The following is a 14,290-nucleotide window of genomic DNA, read 5'->3' as shown; positions in this document are numbered from 1 at the left end:
ATGAGGAGGTAGGTGAATAATTACAATTTAGCAGATTAACACTGGAGTGATAAATGATCAGATGGTCATGTGCAGGTAGAGATACTGGTGTGCAAAAGAGCAGAAAAGTAAATAAATAAAATCAGTATGGGGAAGAGGTAGGTAAATTGGGTGGGCTATTTACCGATAGACTATGTACAGCTGCAGCGATCGGTTAGCTGCTCAGATAGCAGATGTTTAAAATTGGTGAGGGAGATAAAAGTCTCCAACTTCAACGCACACCCACTTCTGTTTAGCAGCTAGTGCTAAAATCACAATCCCAGTGGGTCAGACGTTTACATACACTCGATTAGTATTCGCTAGCATTGCCTTTAAATTGCTTAACTTGGGTCCAACGTTTCGGGTAGCCTTCCACAAGCTTCCCACATTAAGTTGGGTGAATTTTGGCAGATTCCTCCTGACAGAGCTGAACCGAGTCAGGTTTGTAGGCCTCCATGCTCGCACACCCTTTTTCAGTTCTGCCCACAAATTTTCTATAGGATTAAGGTCAGCGCTTTGTGATGGTCACTCCAATACCTTGACTTTGTTGTCCTTAAGTCATTTTGCAACAATTTTGGAAGCATCCTTGGGGTCATTGTCCATTTGGAAGACCCATTTGCGACCATTATGTAGATATAATGAAGCAACAATTTTACTTTTTGGAGAAATGTCCTCTGGTCTGATGAAACAAAAATAGAACTGTTTGGCCATAATGACCATCGTTATGTTTGGAGGAAAAAGGTGGAGGCTTGAACTTCACAAAATAGATGGAATCATGAGGAGGAAAATTATGTAGATATAATGAAGCAACATCTCAATCAGTCAAAGGTGGAGGCTTGCAAGCCGAAGAACTCCATCCCAACCGTGAAGCACGGCGGTGGCAACATCATGTTGTGGGGGTGCTTTGCTGCAGGAGGGACTGGTGAACTTCACAAAATAGATGGAATCATGAGGAGGAAAATTATGTAGATAAAATGAAGCAACATCTCACCACTGGAGCAGTGGCTTCTTTCTTGCTGAGCGGCCTTTCAGGTTATGTCGATAAAGGACTTGTTTTACAGTGTATGTAGATACTTTTGTTTCTGTTTCCTCCAGCATCTTCACAAGGTCCTTTGCTGTGGTTCTGGGATTGATTTGCACTTTTCGCACCAAAGTACGTTAATCTCTAGGAGACAGAACACGTCTCCTTCCTAAGCCATATTTTTATTTTATTTTATTTCACCTTTATTTAACCAGATAGGCAAGTTGAGAACAAGTTCTCATTTACAATTGCGACCTGGCCAAGATAAAGCAAAGCAGTTTGACACATACAACGACACAGAGTTACACATGGAGTAAAACAAACATACAGTCAATAATATGACGGCTGCGTGGTCCCATGGTGTTTATACTTGCGTACTATTGTTTGTACAGATGAACGTGGTACCTTCAGGCATTTGAAAATTGCTCCCAAGGATGAACCAGACTTGTGGAGGTCTACAATGTTTTTCCTGAGGTCTTGGCTGATTTATTTTGATTTTCCCATGATGTCAAGCAAAGAGGCACTGAGTTTGAAGGTAGGCCTTGAAATACATCTACAGGTACACCTCCAGTTGACTCAAATTATGTCAAGAAGCTTCTAAAGCCATTAAATAATTTTCTGGAATTTTCCAAGCTGTTTAAAGGCACAGTCAACTTAGTGTATGTAAACTTCTGACCCACTGGAATTGTGATACAGTGAATTATAAGTGAAGTAATCTGTCTCTGAACAATTGTTGGAAAAATGACTTGTGTCATGCACAAAGTAGTTGTCCTAACTGACTTGCCAAAACTATAGTTGGTTAACAAGAAATTTGTGGAGTGGTTGAAAAACGAGTTTTAATCACTCCAACCTAAGTGTATGTAAACTTCCTTCTTCAACTGTACATTATCCATGTTGTTGTTCAGCCACGACTCAGAAAAACGTATTACAGTTCTTCAGGTCCCATTGATAGGATAGTCTCGAACGGAGCTCATCCAGATTGTTCTCCAGTGATTTTACATACGCCAATAGAGTGGAGGGTAGAGGCAGATTATTTATTAACTAAAGGTTATTTTGTCAGGGTGCCCACACGTCGGCCTCTCTTACGCCGTGTTTTCCTTTTACGGGTTTTGGCGATTAGGACCTGGTCTGTTGTGAGCAGTGTATCCTATGCTGCCGACTCAGTGAAGTAGAACATTATGTACAAAAAAAGTTAGGATCAGTGCAAAAAAATATACAAAATAGCAGGAACCCGTAAAACGGCAGCTATCCATTGCAGCGTCATTCTATATACAAGCCTCAGGGGCGGACTGGGACCAGAAACCGGCTCTGGCATTTTTATTACACAGGACAATTGATTTCCTTGAGGCCCCACAATGGCCCATATTTTTCTCAGGTCCCCCACACCAGCCAATGTTATTTGTTCAGTCCCACATTATTAGCCAGATAATTATCATTTTGCAAAAAAAATACAAGTAAGACAGGCCCACTGGGCTAGAAATCGACCAGCCCATCTAGCATTTGCCCGAAATGCCAGATGGCAGTCCGCCCCTGGTCAGCCTGGAGATGACAGGGAGTTACTATAGCACAGCTGTCTAGTTTTCATGGCTTGGGCTCTGGACACAAGGCCAGATTGTGACATCATTTCCTTAGGCAAGCTCTCAGAAATCATTTGACATGAAATGGAAACAGGATCAAATCAAACCGTGATACAAAACATAAGAAACCACAAAGGAGAGTTTTTGTCAAATGAGAGCCTAATGTAACAGAAGAATAGCTTGGCACACACAAAATACTTTAATAGGCAGACCGAACATGTTTTTTCCCCCTACATTATCATAATTGAAATCCCGAATTCTGTTTGAGAAACAGTTTATTGCAGGTTTTTCCAAGGACAGCATATACTAGGCGTTTGCCAAGAAAGTGAAAGTCTGTAAGGCTTAGTGAAAGTGAAAGTGTGCCAAATTATTTGAGAGCTGCCCTAGAAGCATATGAGCGTACAGAAAAATATTGAACACATTCAGAACCATGGTAAAACTGTGTTTCTTTTGGCTTTTTCTTTCATTATACACCATCATAAACGCAGGTAAGATGAACTTTTTATTCTCTGTCATATGTCATTTAGTATTGATTCTAGGAGCTTTTCAGACATTGTAAAAAATATTCACTGATCTTGTTTTCACCTTCACTCACATTCAGGATCTCATTCTCTGTTGGCATTCGCAACTTGTATCTCAGGAGAAGCACCTTTCCCTGAGTGTAGTGTTGTGTTGATGCAGGATGACATTCAAGTTGGCTACTTTGACTCCAACACGGAGCAGTTTATTCACAAGGGACCTTACGCCCCAGACGAAACAGAGGTTGACGTAGCCCAAGATGCAGCTAATGTGTTTGGACACATGTTCCTCAGCATGAAAAGGCGACTGTCAGACCTGAGGTATCGCTTTAATTCCACAGGGATTATAGATGTTCAGCAGAGAATGGCTGGCTGTGAGATGTTGGATACTGGTGAACCAGGCCTTATTCTCTCCACAGATGCTTTCAATGCAATTTTAGCTGATTTAATATATTACAACATGACACATTATTCATACAATTCCGGAAACCTACTGTCGCCATGGAGTGAGGTGCATCAAACATATGCAAAATGGCGTTATCAGACCATTTACCTTCCCATTTGCATAAAAACATTGAAGAAATTTCTGGAGAGATTGAAGAACTTTGTGATGCGTAAAGTGCGTCCCAGAGTCAGGCTCATACAGAAAGCCATGTCTGGAGGAGCCCGTGTGAGCTGTCTGGCGTATGGTTTTTACCCCCGCCACATCAATCTGACCCTGCTGAGAGATGGCCAGCCAATAGTAGAACAGGACATGACTGGGGGCCAGTTACTGCCCAATGGAGACGGGACCTACCAGCTGAGAAAGAGTCTGGAGGTCAACACAGAGGAGCTGCGAGAGAGACACAACTACACCTGCACCACCTCCCACCTCAGTCTGGACAACAAGCTGGATGTCAGCTGGATACCTGAGTCTGGGATCGACAGAGTGAGTCTTTATGTCAAGTCAGGTCCACTGGGCATGGTGGCCATAATTATTCTACTCAGTATTTTCGTTTGTGTAAGGAGGAGAAATGCGGCTGGCTCCCAGACATTGTCACAGCTCTCCAATGCTAATGATGCCCAAGTGGCCGAGCAAATGAGCCTATCTTCACATTCTGAGACCTGATATATTTGCTGCTGCCACTCATGCAAAGACTTCAAAGTGAAAAGCCAATACAATGAAGGGTGATCTAAATTATACAGTATATAGCCTATTAAAGACACATATTTTTATGACGCAGTGGTGTATAAGCAATCTGAAAATGTGTACTGACAGTGCTATGACGTATGTATTGATTTGATATGTAAAAAAGTGTTTTGTACTGCATTAAAGATCCGTAAATAAATCATCATGACACAAAAAGATCATTGGAGTTTGGTTAAGTACAAATGAGGAGCAAGAAATCTTACCCTAGAACAAAAACAGAATATCAGAAATACTGTTTATCCTGCTTATCACACCGTATTTCACATCAGATACCATAGGATATGAATATTCGGTCAGATTCTTGATGTACTGTATTTTATTAGAGGGGCAGCAGACATCAGCCAGCTCCAGGGGCTGCAACTCTACTTCACACCACATGGTGTCGCTCCAAATTAGAATTAGCCTACTACCAGAAACTCAATTAGGTTGCCGGATTTATGTGTAATTCCAGTTCCAGTCCATTCTGACATAGACTACACAAAGATATTGAAAGGGGATATCGCACAGAGACTTTTTTTGTTAACTTATGAATGAGACTATTAACAATTCTTGAAGAAGATCGGCATTGTCCACATTTCAAATAATACATAGTTAAATGAATTGTTAATTCGTTTAATTAGTTAACAATGTTTTACCACATTCTGTTCAAAAACTGCCCAGTGATAGAAGACGGAAATATCAGGGTCAGGGATATAAATAAAACGTAAAAGTATTACACGTACTGTATGCCCGGTAAGCATTACATCTCTGACCGCTTAGAGACACACACAAGTTGTTTACAAACACATAGCTACCGGGGGGATGACGCCAACCAGCGGAGTATCATCCTAGGAATAGAAAACGGTCAATGATAGGCCTTTACCGTAAAATCATGCACAGTGCGTTATCTCAATTCAATTCAAGGTGCTTTATTGACATGGGAAACATATGTTAATATTGCCAAAGCAAGTGAAGTAGATCATATACAAAAGTGAAATAAACAATAAAAATGAACAGTAAACATTACACTCACAGAAATTCCAAAATAATAAGAATTTCTCTCTCCCTTTCCCTATCTCTCCCTCCTCTCTCTCTCCCGCCTCCTCCGAGTCACCGCCCCGGCTGTGGGACGGGGAGACTTTAAAACCAGTCTTGAGACGCCGGACACTTTGTCAGAGGGACAGCGCTTTGCTTTAGCGGACTAGTAGCGGACAGAGCGCGCAGAGTGCAAACACGTTGTTATTGGAGATACCCGCGGAGTTTACTTCGTCCCGAACAAGTTCATTATACTGGATACTTTTGAGATTCACAAGACACGAAAAATGAAGTCTCCAAAGTTGAAGTCTCAAGGCAAATGTAAGTTAGACCATCTCATCTGTTGTTCTGTCGACTTCCACTGGACAATGCACTGAACACTGACCAGGCATGGCGTTATTGGACCTTTCAGAAAGGGAGCCGTGAGGTTATGTGAAGTCGTGCAAGTGTGGTTCTTATTCACCAGCTGTTACAATGTAACATTGTTCCAATGTAACATGTGTGTTGCACATATTTCAATGACACAAAAACATAGGTTGCATGGGATAGGCTAAATTAATAGAGAGCTATTTATTTTATTAACTGAAATTAAGTAAAGAAAAATACATTTTGATTGAGAATGGTTGTGGGATAGGCATACCAGTCCAGCCAGTATAGTAACACATGCTTATTCCCTCCGTTATTTCAGCTCAATTCCTTGAGGAGGATGATCTGTCTGACGTGCTGTGTGAGTTCGACGCGGTGATCGAGGATTTCACTTCCCCGATGGAGAAGAGACACTTCCAGTACGACGAGCACCTGAAGACCGTGAAGAGACGGAGCAGTGCCAGCGTCAGTGACAGTGGCATCAGCGACTCAGAAAGTAAGTGGACCTTGCACGCACAGACACACACCAACATACACACACAGTTGTCCTAATACCCGAAAGACAGTGTAGCAATTGTGCTGGAATGCCTGCAACAGGGTTTGAACCAACGACCTCGCAGCTACAAGGCCAACAGAGGCTACAATTACATAGCCTACAGGGCGGCAACAGTAGCAGTACACACATTCTCAAGTAGTGACAGTACCTATCAGTAGCCTAGATATGTTACTGTTTGCACTTTGAGGCTCACAATTCCTTTTACTCCGTATAGTGCCTGACAGAATTGCCATTCGTGCTAGATTATACATTGTCATGTGTCCCACAAGTGCTCTTCCAGGTCTGCTGAAAACCTATAGCAGGCGGGGACACACACACACACACTCCCTACAGCCACACACTCCCTGATAAGCATCAATGTTTGACTTGGAACTGGAAACCTTCAATTTCTGAAACAGACCATGCCTCGTGGATGCCTCTGTCTTTGGAAATGCTTTCTCTAACCCTAACCCTAAATCAAATCAAATTTGATTTGATTTGAACCCTAACCATCCTCACTCAGTGCAACTGAATGAGTGGTCTCGCTCTCTCTCTTTCTCTCTCACTCTCTCTCTCTCGCTCTTTCGCTCTCTCTCTCTCTCTCGCTCTCTCGCTCTCTCTCTTCCCAGATCAGAGTATCTGCCAGCCTCTCCTCATGTTCAGAATGCCTTCTCACTAACCTACATCACAGACTGACAGTTCTGCTATTGTTGCCCACTCTGGGGTGCAGCTCTCTTTCAGCCATGCATCCATCCATCAGTCCTTACACACAATAGCTCTCCCCTGCATGAGACAGGTCACTCGTCAATGGACTACCATGGAGAGGACAGGACCCACACAGGAATCCTGGACCTAATGTTTTTACACTCGTCTGTAGATAACATGTTCTGGTAACCCTTCACATTAGGTTCCTCTCAAAATCTGTGTACAGTAGTTATGCTATAGTTATTCTGTAATTACTCAAGTAAAAACGTTAAATCGACCTATTATTACGTAGTCTTTTAGTTGTTACTAAAACAGAGAAATGAAATAGGAACTCTCTCTGTGAATGCCAGGCCCCGGTCTTAAACACGCAAAACTGGACACTACCCTTCCTAACTCGTCCTGAGGACGTGAAGTTTGTCGAACACACTACAGAGCACCATGAAGTTATCCTTTCACCTCTTCCCACAGAAATCCCAACCCACTCACATGTGGTTGGGAAATTAAATCAATGTTCACTTGGGGAGCGGGAGCATATTTCTGTCTATGTGTAACTGTGTGAGGTTATCACATTTGGGTTAGGGCCCGAGGCATAGCACAGACACGCACACACACAAACACCCCGTATGCTAATGCACAGCTTGACGTCTGGGAGACTTCATAGCTGCTTATGACAATGAAATCTAAGCGCGTACAGGCTATCACAGAGACATGGCTGGCTTGGAATATGGGGGCTTGTGTGCCAAATATGCAGCAGTAGCTCAATCTAAATCCAAGATCTCTGGACCTAGATCAAGGTTTTGTGTGTGTGTGTGTGTGTGTGTGTGTGTGTGTGTGTGTGTGTGTGTGTGTGTGTGTGTGTGTACTTGAATGTGGTGCTGAGAGGTGGAGGTCAGGGGTTACTCTAGGTATGTGCTGTACATCAGAGCCACTCTGTCAGGGTCCAGTGGAACTCTTGAGTGAGGAGAGAAAGAGAGAGAGAGAGAGAGAGAGAGAGAGAGAGAGAAATATATTTTGAGGTTTGCAGGTTAAGCTGCTTATGCTATAGTAGTTAGCCTCATACTTCTAGTCAGACCTGTCAAGAGTGTTAATACAAGGATTAAGTAGCAGACCAGCAGACCTCAATCTAAGCAGGAGTTGAGAAAGGGGTTCCATTACCTTTGAATTGTACCACAGTAAAACAACTCGTTTTTGGGACGTGCATCCATCTCCAGTACCCACCCTGACTTTATAACATACTTTATAGTCGGACAAAACTCAGCTGTGTAGAATTGAAATGAATTCCACGGTACTGCCCATTTCTATACTGTACGGAGGAGAAACAACTGTTCTCTTACTCTCTCCTTCTCCCAGCACCATTCCTTTCCTGGAAAAAAAACAAACAGTGATACAGATCTGTCGTGTTCTGTGGCCGGCTGAAATATCTACTGGCGGAATCAAAGTGTTCATTATGTCACTTATGCAATCACACAGCCAACGCTTTGACCACATAGAGCCTGACTTACCCAGTTTTACCACTGTGGGGGAATGCAGGAGTGAGGGTGGTAACGTGTGTGTGTGTGTGTGTGTGTGTGTGTGTGTGTGTGTGTGTGTGTGTGTGTACTAGACGTGGCAGAGTTAAATCAAGCACACACTATTTATCACCCAGGAGAAATATGTCCCTCTCTGAGTTAGGGTTAGGGCTACATCTCAATAGTTATAGAGAGAGCCAGAGAAAGAGAGAGACAGAGAGAGAGCCCAGCTGTTAAACAGTGGTATTTTGTTTTGTCCCTGTTTGAGGGGCCCTCATTGACTTCCCACCACCCTCTACTCATGTCCCTGCTCTGACCCTTTCACGCTAACCAGATGACTTCTGTCAACTTATGAGTTAGGGAGCCCAGTCTGCTTGTGTGTGTGTGTGTGTGTGTGTGTGTGTAAAACTTATGGATGTGGCAATAGGCCCTACAGCTGCTTCGGGCATACAGAAAGGTGATCAGTCTTTTAATCTCTCCCTTTCTCTCTCGCTCTCTCCTCCTCTCTCTTCCTCTCTTTCTCTCTCTCAGGCGCTGGGTCGCTCAACAGGAACAGCTTCAGTTTCAGTGATGAGAGACTGAACTCTCCCAATGTCTTTTCCCCCTCTCCCACCTCCCCCCCACCTCTCACATCACCCAAAGGTGAGCCTCGACACACACACGAATGCACGCACACACACTCGCACACACAAAAATGCAAGCGTGCACACACACAACCGTCAGCATTCTCACCTTTACACACACACGTCATTCTGCCTACAACTTTTCTATACTGTATGCAAAGTCTTGTCCCAGTTTGACAACAGGAGACATTTGCCAAAATGCAGCTCAGTATCACTCCTGTTTAGACAGAAGGATAGATGCAGGATTAAACATGATGTGTGTTTTAGGACAATGTTACAATAGGCAGGCCTATTACCTTAGGCTTAGAGCACTTCAGCTATCCTCAGCTATTCCAAAACTAATTAGCATTCAAGTGACTCACTCTTCTTGTTTAGTTTTGTAGTAGGTATGTATATATTTGTAGTAGATAATGCCATGTAATGCTCGATTCACATAATACAGGATGCATGTTCATTTGAGGTTATGCAATTGCAGGTGGACAATACAGTTCTACTCTGTTCTACTCTATCATCTGACCCTCTCTTTATGTTGTTTACAGCCAAACTGGGAGACACTAAAGAACTGGAGGACTTCATTGCTGACCTTGACAAGACGTTAGCAAGTAAGCGCTAATAGCTTACACCATTCACAGTACACTGTAAAAAGTAACTGCCTAACTCATTAAAGACATTAGGTAGTGGCAACTCAAACATCTCCAATGGTCAGTAGAACTCAAATCATTAAAGTAGTACAAACTCAGATATCAAAAAGATTTGTTATCACTTCATGTTTTTGAGAACTGATAACAAATATTAGGGGATTGAGAAAATATAACTGCATTTATTTATGTTCTGCTAATCTAGTTATTCCATTTCTAGAAGTTATCGTGATTTAATATTTTAAAGTCAATATAACATTTATTCAAAACTGTAAGTTGTTCTTACTTGATTCTATTATGTTTTACGTCTTTACTTCAAATAATAAAGTAATAGTCAGACACATTGATATTTGCGTAAAAAACACGATTTATCTGTGTTGTGCTGATATAGAATGACTACGTTTTTGCAAGTTATGAATACTTCATAGTGCCACTCGGCTTTGTTTTTAGAGGATTTATGATACTTGTAGACAATGCTGTAGGCACGTTCGAAGAAAGACAAATATATTTCTAGTATATAGTATTAAGCAGTTTTTTTTGTGCTACGAGATGTAATTGATCATGATGAACAGATATCAAAGCCGTCGGACAAATTGAGGTTCAATAATGAGACAAGCCATTCCCACCATTAACGAGGTCATGTGCGCCGGTCTTAATGACAGAGGCGAATGCATCATCCTGTAATGCTTACAGCTCTATATCCAGTTACTGCTCTGAGTACTTGTGCTCAACAATGCTCGCTAAGGTGGGTTAAAATGACAAATCGTCAGATACATAAAGCAATGTTAAACATTAAGACACGATCACTGAAAATGACTAATCAGAACTACTTACGACTTAACCTTGAAAATGATTGGAATGAAGGTTAATCATTGAAGTAAAAGAGACCCTACATTTGAATGTTGACTACAACAAATACTCATGTTCAAGTAACTTCAAGCGTTCTAGTTCAGACTACATAACACCATTTAATGCCAAGAAGCTCATAAAACACAAAACAGTTAAGTATTTACAACTTAAAAAGATAACAATATGGGCGGTGATGATGTGATTTTATTACGTTAAGTATTGAACACTGAAATACTTTGAGTTGGTTTTAGGCAACGGGTTTCCACAAAACCAAAATGTTAGAACAAATTATTATTATTATTATTTTTTTACAATTTACTCAGTCAAGGGTGTGTGTTCTCTATGCTAACTATGTTAGATATGCTAACCACCACATGATTGTTACGCCTTGCTGTTTTTCCGAAACAATAAGCTCTTAGCTGTCAGCTCTAAACAGGGTTGGGGTATGGGGATGTATGAGGATGTATGGATAGACCATGTAAGGCCTCGAGGGAAAGGGAAGATATCCCTTTCAGCTGTCACTCATGTCATTATGTCTTGACACACACACACACTCACACACATACACACACTCACACACACACACACACTCACACACACACACACACTCACACACATACACACACTCACACACATACACACACACACACACATACACACACACACACACACACGCAGCAGCCTATGTACGAATGTAACCAGAGAGAGAGCCTAGTTTATGTGGCGGGTACAGACCAACATAGCTCAGTTTATTTGTTTTGGACCAATCCTTTACTACAGTAGTCCAGGGTGTTGGAACTTGCATCAGGGCGGTTACATTGGAATGTGCCAGCGTAAAACCTGGGGTGGAATATCAACTGTAAATGTCAGCTTCGGAATTGGAATTATCAATGGAAGTGTTATGATGCTTTTCTTAACAGAGAAGGCCAGGCGGTTAGAGTACTGAATGTTCCTCATTCAAACCAATGGGGCGGTTAGTCATTCAGTCACACCACGCGATGGGACAGCAAGTCACGTAAAGTAAAGGGACAGTCAGTTATTTGTCATTCAGGTTAAGCAGAGCCTGGCATTTTTATTAGGGTCTACAGTGTTAATGATGGCTGCCAAGTAAAACTGCCCCACACCTCCAAACTAAGAATAGTGTTGGACTGCCAAGGAGCCAGAGAGGCTATTGCTAAGCACTGTGTGTGTGTGTGTGTGTGTGAATTTGTCTATCCGTCTGTCCTGAGGTACGAAGAGGAGTCTACAGTCCATTACTAATCAAACGTCTCTCCTTAGGCATGTGACACGGAGCAGAAGAGAAGTGGCAGAGACCTTTTTTGGAGAGTAGCCATCGCGAGGAAGGGACACCCTGTCCAGCACCCCAGAACACACACACACACACACACACACACACACACACCAGGAGTGCTGTGAACATAGCACAGGGAGAGTCACAGTGACCGTCAGGCTTGCTGAGCAACTTCATCTCAAGTCTGTGTCCCAATATTATAAGACAGCGTCATCTCCTTGTCTCCTTTCCTTCTCGTCGTCTCATTTCCCTCATGATCTGAGCTGATTGGACTGGATTGTTTTTTCTAGGTTTGCACGGTAAGAATGGGCTAATCTGAAATGGAACCTCATGTTCTATTGCACTATATGGCATAGAGTGATATTTCGTACGCAGCCCCAGTTTATAAACTATTAGCAGTCATGGAAGAGAGGAGACTAGGGGAGGAGATTAAGAAGGAGACAAGGAAAGGAAGCTTTGTAAAAGTATTGGGACACTGTTAGACAGACAAACACCATCTCACATACACGGGACAGGCTGTGCGTCCTTTATACATAACTTGAGCTGGAAGAGTATTTAAGAAATGTCTTTTTACAGTATAAGTATATTTGTAATTGTATAGAGATGGTCATTGTAAATGTATCAATACTACTTTTTTGTGAAATATATTTTTGTATCTATGTGTAAATAATAATTGTTTAAAATTCTATTACCTTGGTATTAAAAAGCATATGATAAGTTTAAGGTTTGGCACACGTTGACTGAAGTTGAGATGTTTGATATTTCTAACGAATGCAAACTAAAATCTGGATTAGCTCTGAAAAACTGGAATGCAACAAAATGTATTGAATACAACTAATATCAATTGCCTACCAGAGAATATTAAAATGAAATATTGTTTTAAAATATCTCTTCTCGTTTTTACCTCCTGCTTGCTTTATTGGTCTCCCTTTTAACAGGGCTATATTGGGTGGAGTTTGAGTGACAGCTGGTCACTGGCCACCGCCTTGGCACTGAAGGACTGTGTCCCTCTGTGTCCCTGTCTCTATGACTTCTATGAGTGGTAGTCAGTGACCTGCTGTTGGTGTCTGTGCAGCTCTGTACACAGCTCTGTGGGGCGTAGACAGACATACTGAAATAGACATTCCAATTCCCAGGGCTCTTGTGATCATTACTCAACCCTTCAGCAAAGCCAGTGGTTATGAAACTATGGCTATTTATAGACTGAGGTTGGTGAATGGCAGGTGGGGTTAGGAGGTGTCTATAAGGGATGTCCTATTGGTCAGGGTCACAGGTCGTTGAGAAAAGACAGACTTCCCCCCAGCGGCTCCACAGTAACATTACAGCTAGCGATGATGAGGAGTTCACCTTTTTCTACTGGGATCTTTTGGCTAATTTTGTTTTCATTTCAAATGACTCACGAAAGACCAGAGTTAAAGAGTTTGGAGACTCTCCTCTGACTACCATCCCTATCTGCATGTGACTGAAGCAGCCAGATATCTGCCAGTCTGTGTTAATGCAACCATGGGAGCAGGAAGCTGGCAGAGACCCACCCTCCATTTTGTTTCTTTAGTACAGTTGGCACAGGGCAAAGCAGGGCCCACTACAGCCCAGCCGCAGTCCACCTGTTGGCATTGTCCTGTGCCAGGGAGAAACTGGGTTCGGGTAGACATGTTGACACAACACATGATCCCTCGGGGCCCGATGGTCTCTTGGCTTCTAAAACAACGCACCCTGCCGGCAGCGCCGGGCGTCTTTTTGGCACTGCTAGCATGTTGGGAATGGCGCTGCATGGGCTTGGCAGTTGGCAGTGGACCCGGCCTCTAGATCCCAGAGAGATGCCAGCCGCATCCAGGGGCACTGGGCTGGAAGTGTGGGAAAGACGAGGGACATGGATCAGGTAAGGGGGCAGTGGGGTAGATGGCAGGGTGTGGACGTTGGGCAAGCAGGGGTATTAGTTGGGTAGAGGTCTCGGAACATTATTCAATGGGGGATGGTGGTGAAATAGGTTGGAGGAGGAGATGGCAATATTTGGACTCTTACAGTTCTCTACAATGATGCATGGGGAAGCGTCAGCTGGTTTGGACTGAACTGAGAAGTCTAAACCATTCACCTTATGATCATGCAATGGTAAAGAGTTTTCAATGCACCTGTCAAAGCCAGTTTGGTCATAGATGTTTCACTATGAATATGCACGCACATACACATGTTGTTTTCATCAGAAGAGAAAAGGTTGCAAATGTGTTCAATGCTTCCGGTAATCAGTACATAATACTACTCAAAATTGTATATAGTAGCTTTATCTGTAGTCAATCAGGGACAATATAGGGAAAGATCTAGGCAACAGAGACTGGCAAATCTTTATGATTTTTGACAGCATTTGGGCATGCAGAGATGCAGAGAATGAAGTTGGGTTACTTCTAAGTCATCATATCCAACATTGTGACCTTCCATTATAG

At 42.6% G+C, this 14,290-nt stretch overlaps 2 protein-coding genes across 2 annotated transcripts; both read left to right on the top strand.

The window, feature by feature from the left end:
• The first annotated feature begins 2,982 nt into the window (after positions 1–2,982).
• Positions 2,983–4,481, top strand: LOC139380537 (major histocompatibility complex class I-related gene protein-like). The gene is made up of 2 exons (XM_071123282.1): positions 2,983–3,104; positions 3,218–4,481. The coding sequence occupies exons 1-2, from the start codon at positions 3,047–3,049 to the stop codon at positions 4,240–4,242; spliced, it is 1,083 nt and encodes a 360-aa protein (XP_070979383.1). The 5' UTR covers positions 2,983–3,046; the 3' UTR covers positions 4,243–4,481.
• Positions 4,482–5,437: 956 nt separating this feature from the next.
• On the top strand, positions 5,438–12,737 carry LOC139380538 (regulator of cell cycle). Its single transcript, XM_071123283.1, has 5 exons — positions 5,438–5,658; positions 6,026–6,199; positions 8,983–9,093; positions 9,614–9,676; positions 11,840–12,737. Exons 1-5 carry the CDS (start codon positions 5,625–5,627, stop codon positions 11,845–11,847), a joined length of 390 nt encoding a protein of 129 aa, XP_070979384.1. The 5' UTR covers positions 5,438–5,624; the 3' UTR covers positions 11,848–12,737.
• The last annotated feature ends 1,553 nt before the right edge of the window (positions 12,738–14,290 follow it).

The sequence above is a fragment of the Oncorhynchus clarkii genome, chromosome 22, assembly GCF_045791955.1.
Source record: "Oncorhynchus clarkii lewisi isolate Uvic-CL-2024 chromosome 22, UVic_Ocla_1.0, whole genome shotgun sequence".
Classification (NCBI taxonomy): domain Eukaryota; kingdom Metazoa; phylum Chordata; class Actinopteri; order Salmoniformes; family Salmonidae; genus Oncorhynchus; species Oncorhynchus clarkii.
Note: the sequence above shows the minus strand (reverse complement) of the source record. Positions and strands in the feature narration are given on the sequence as shown.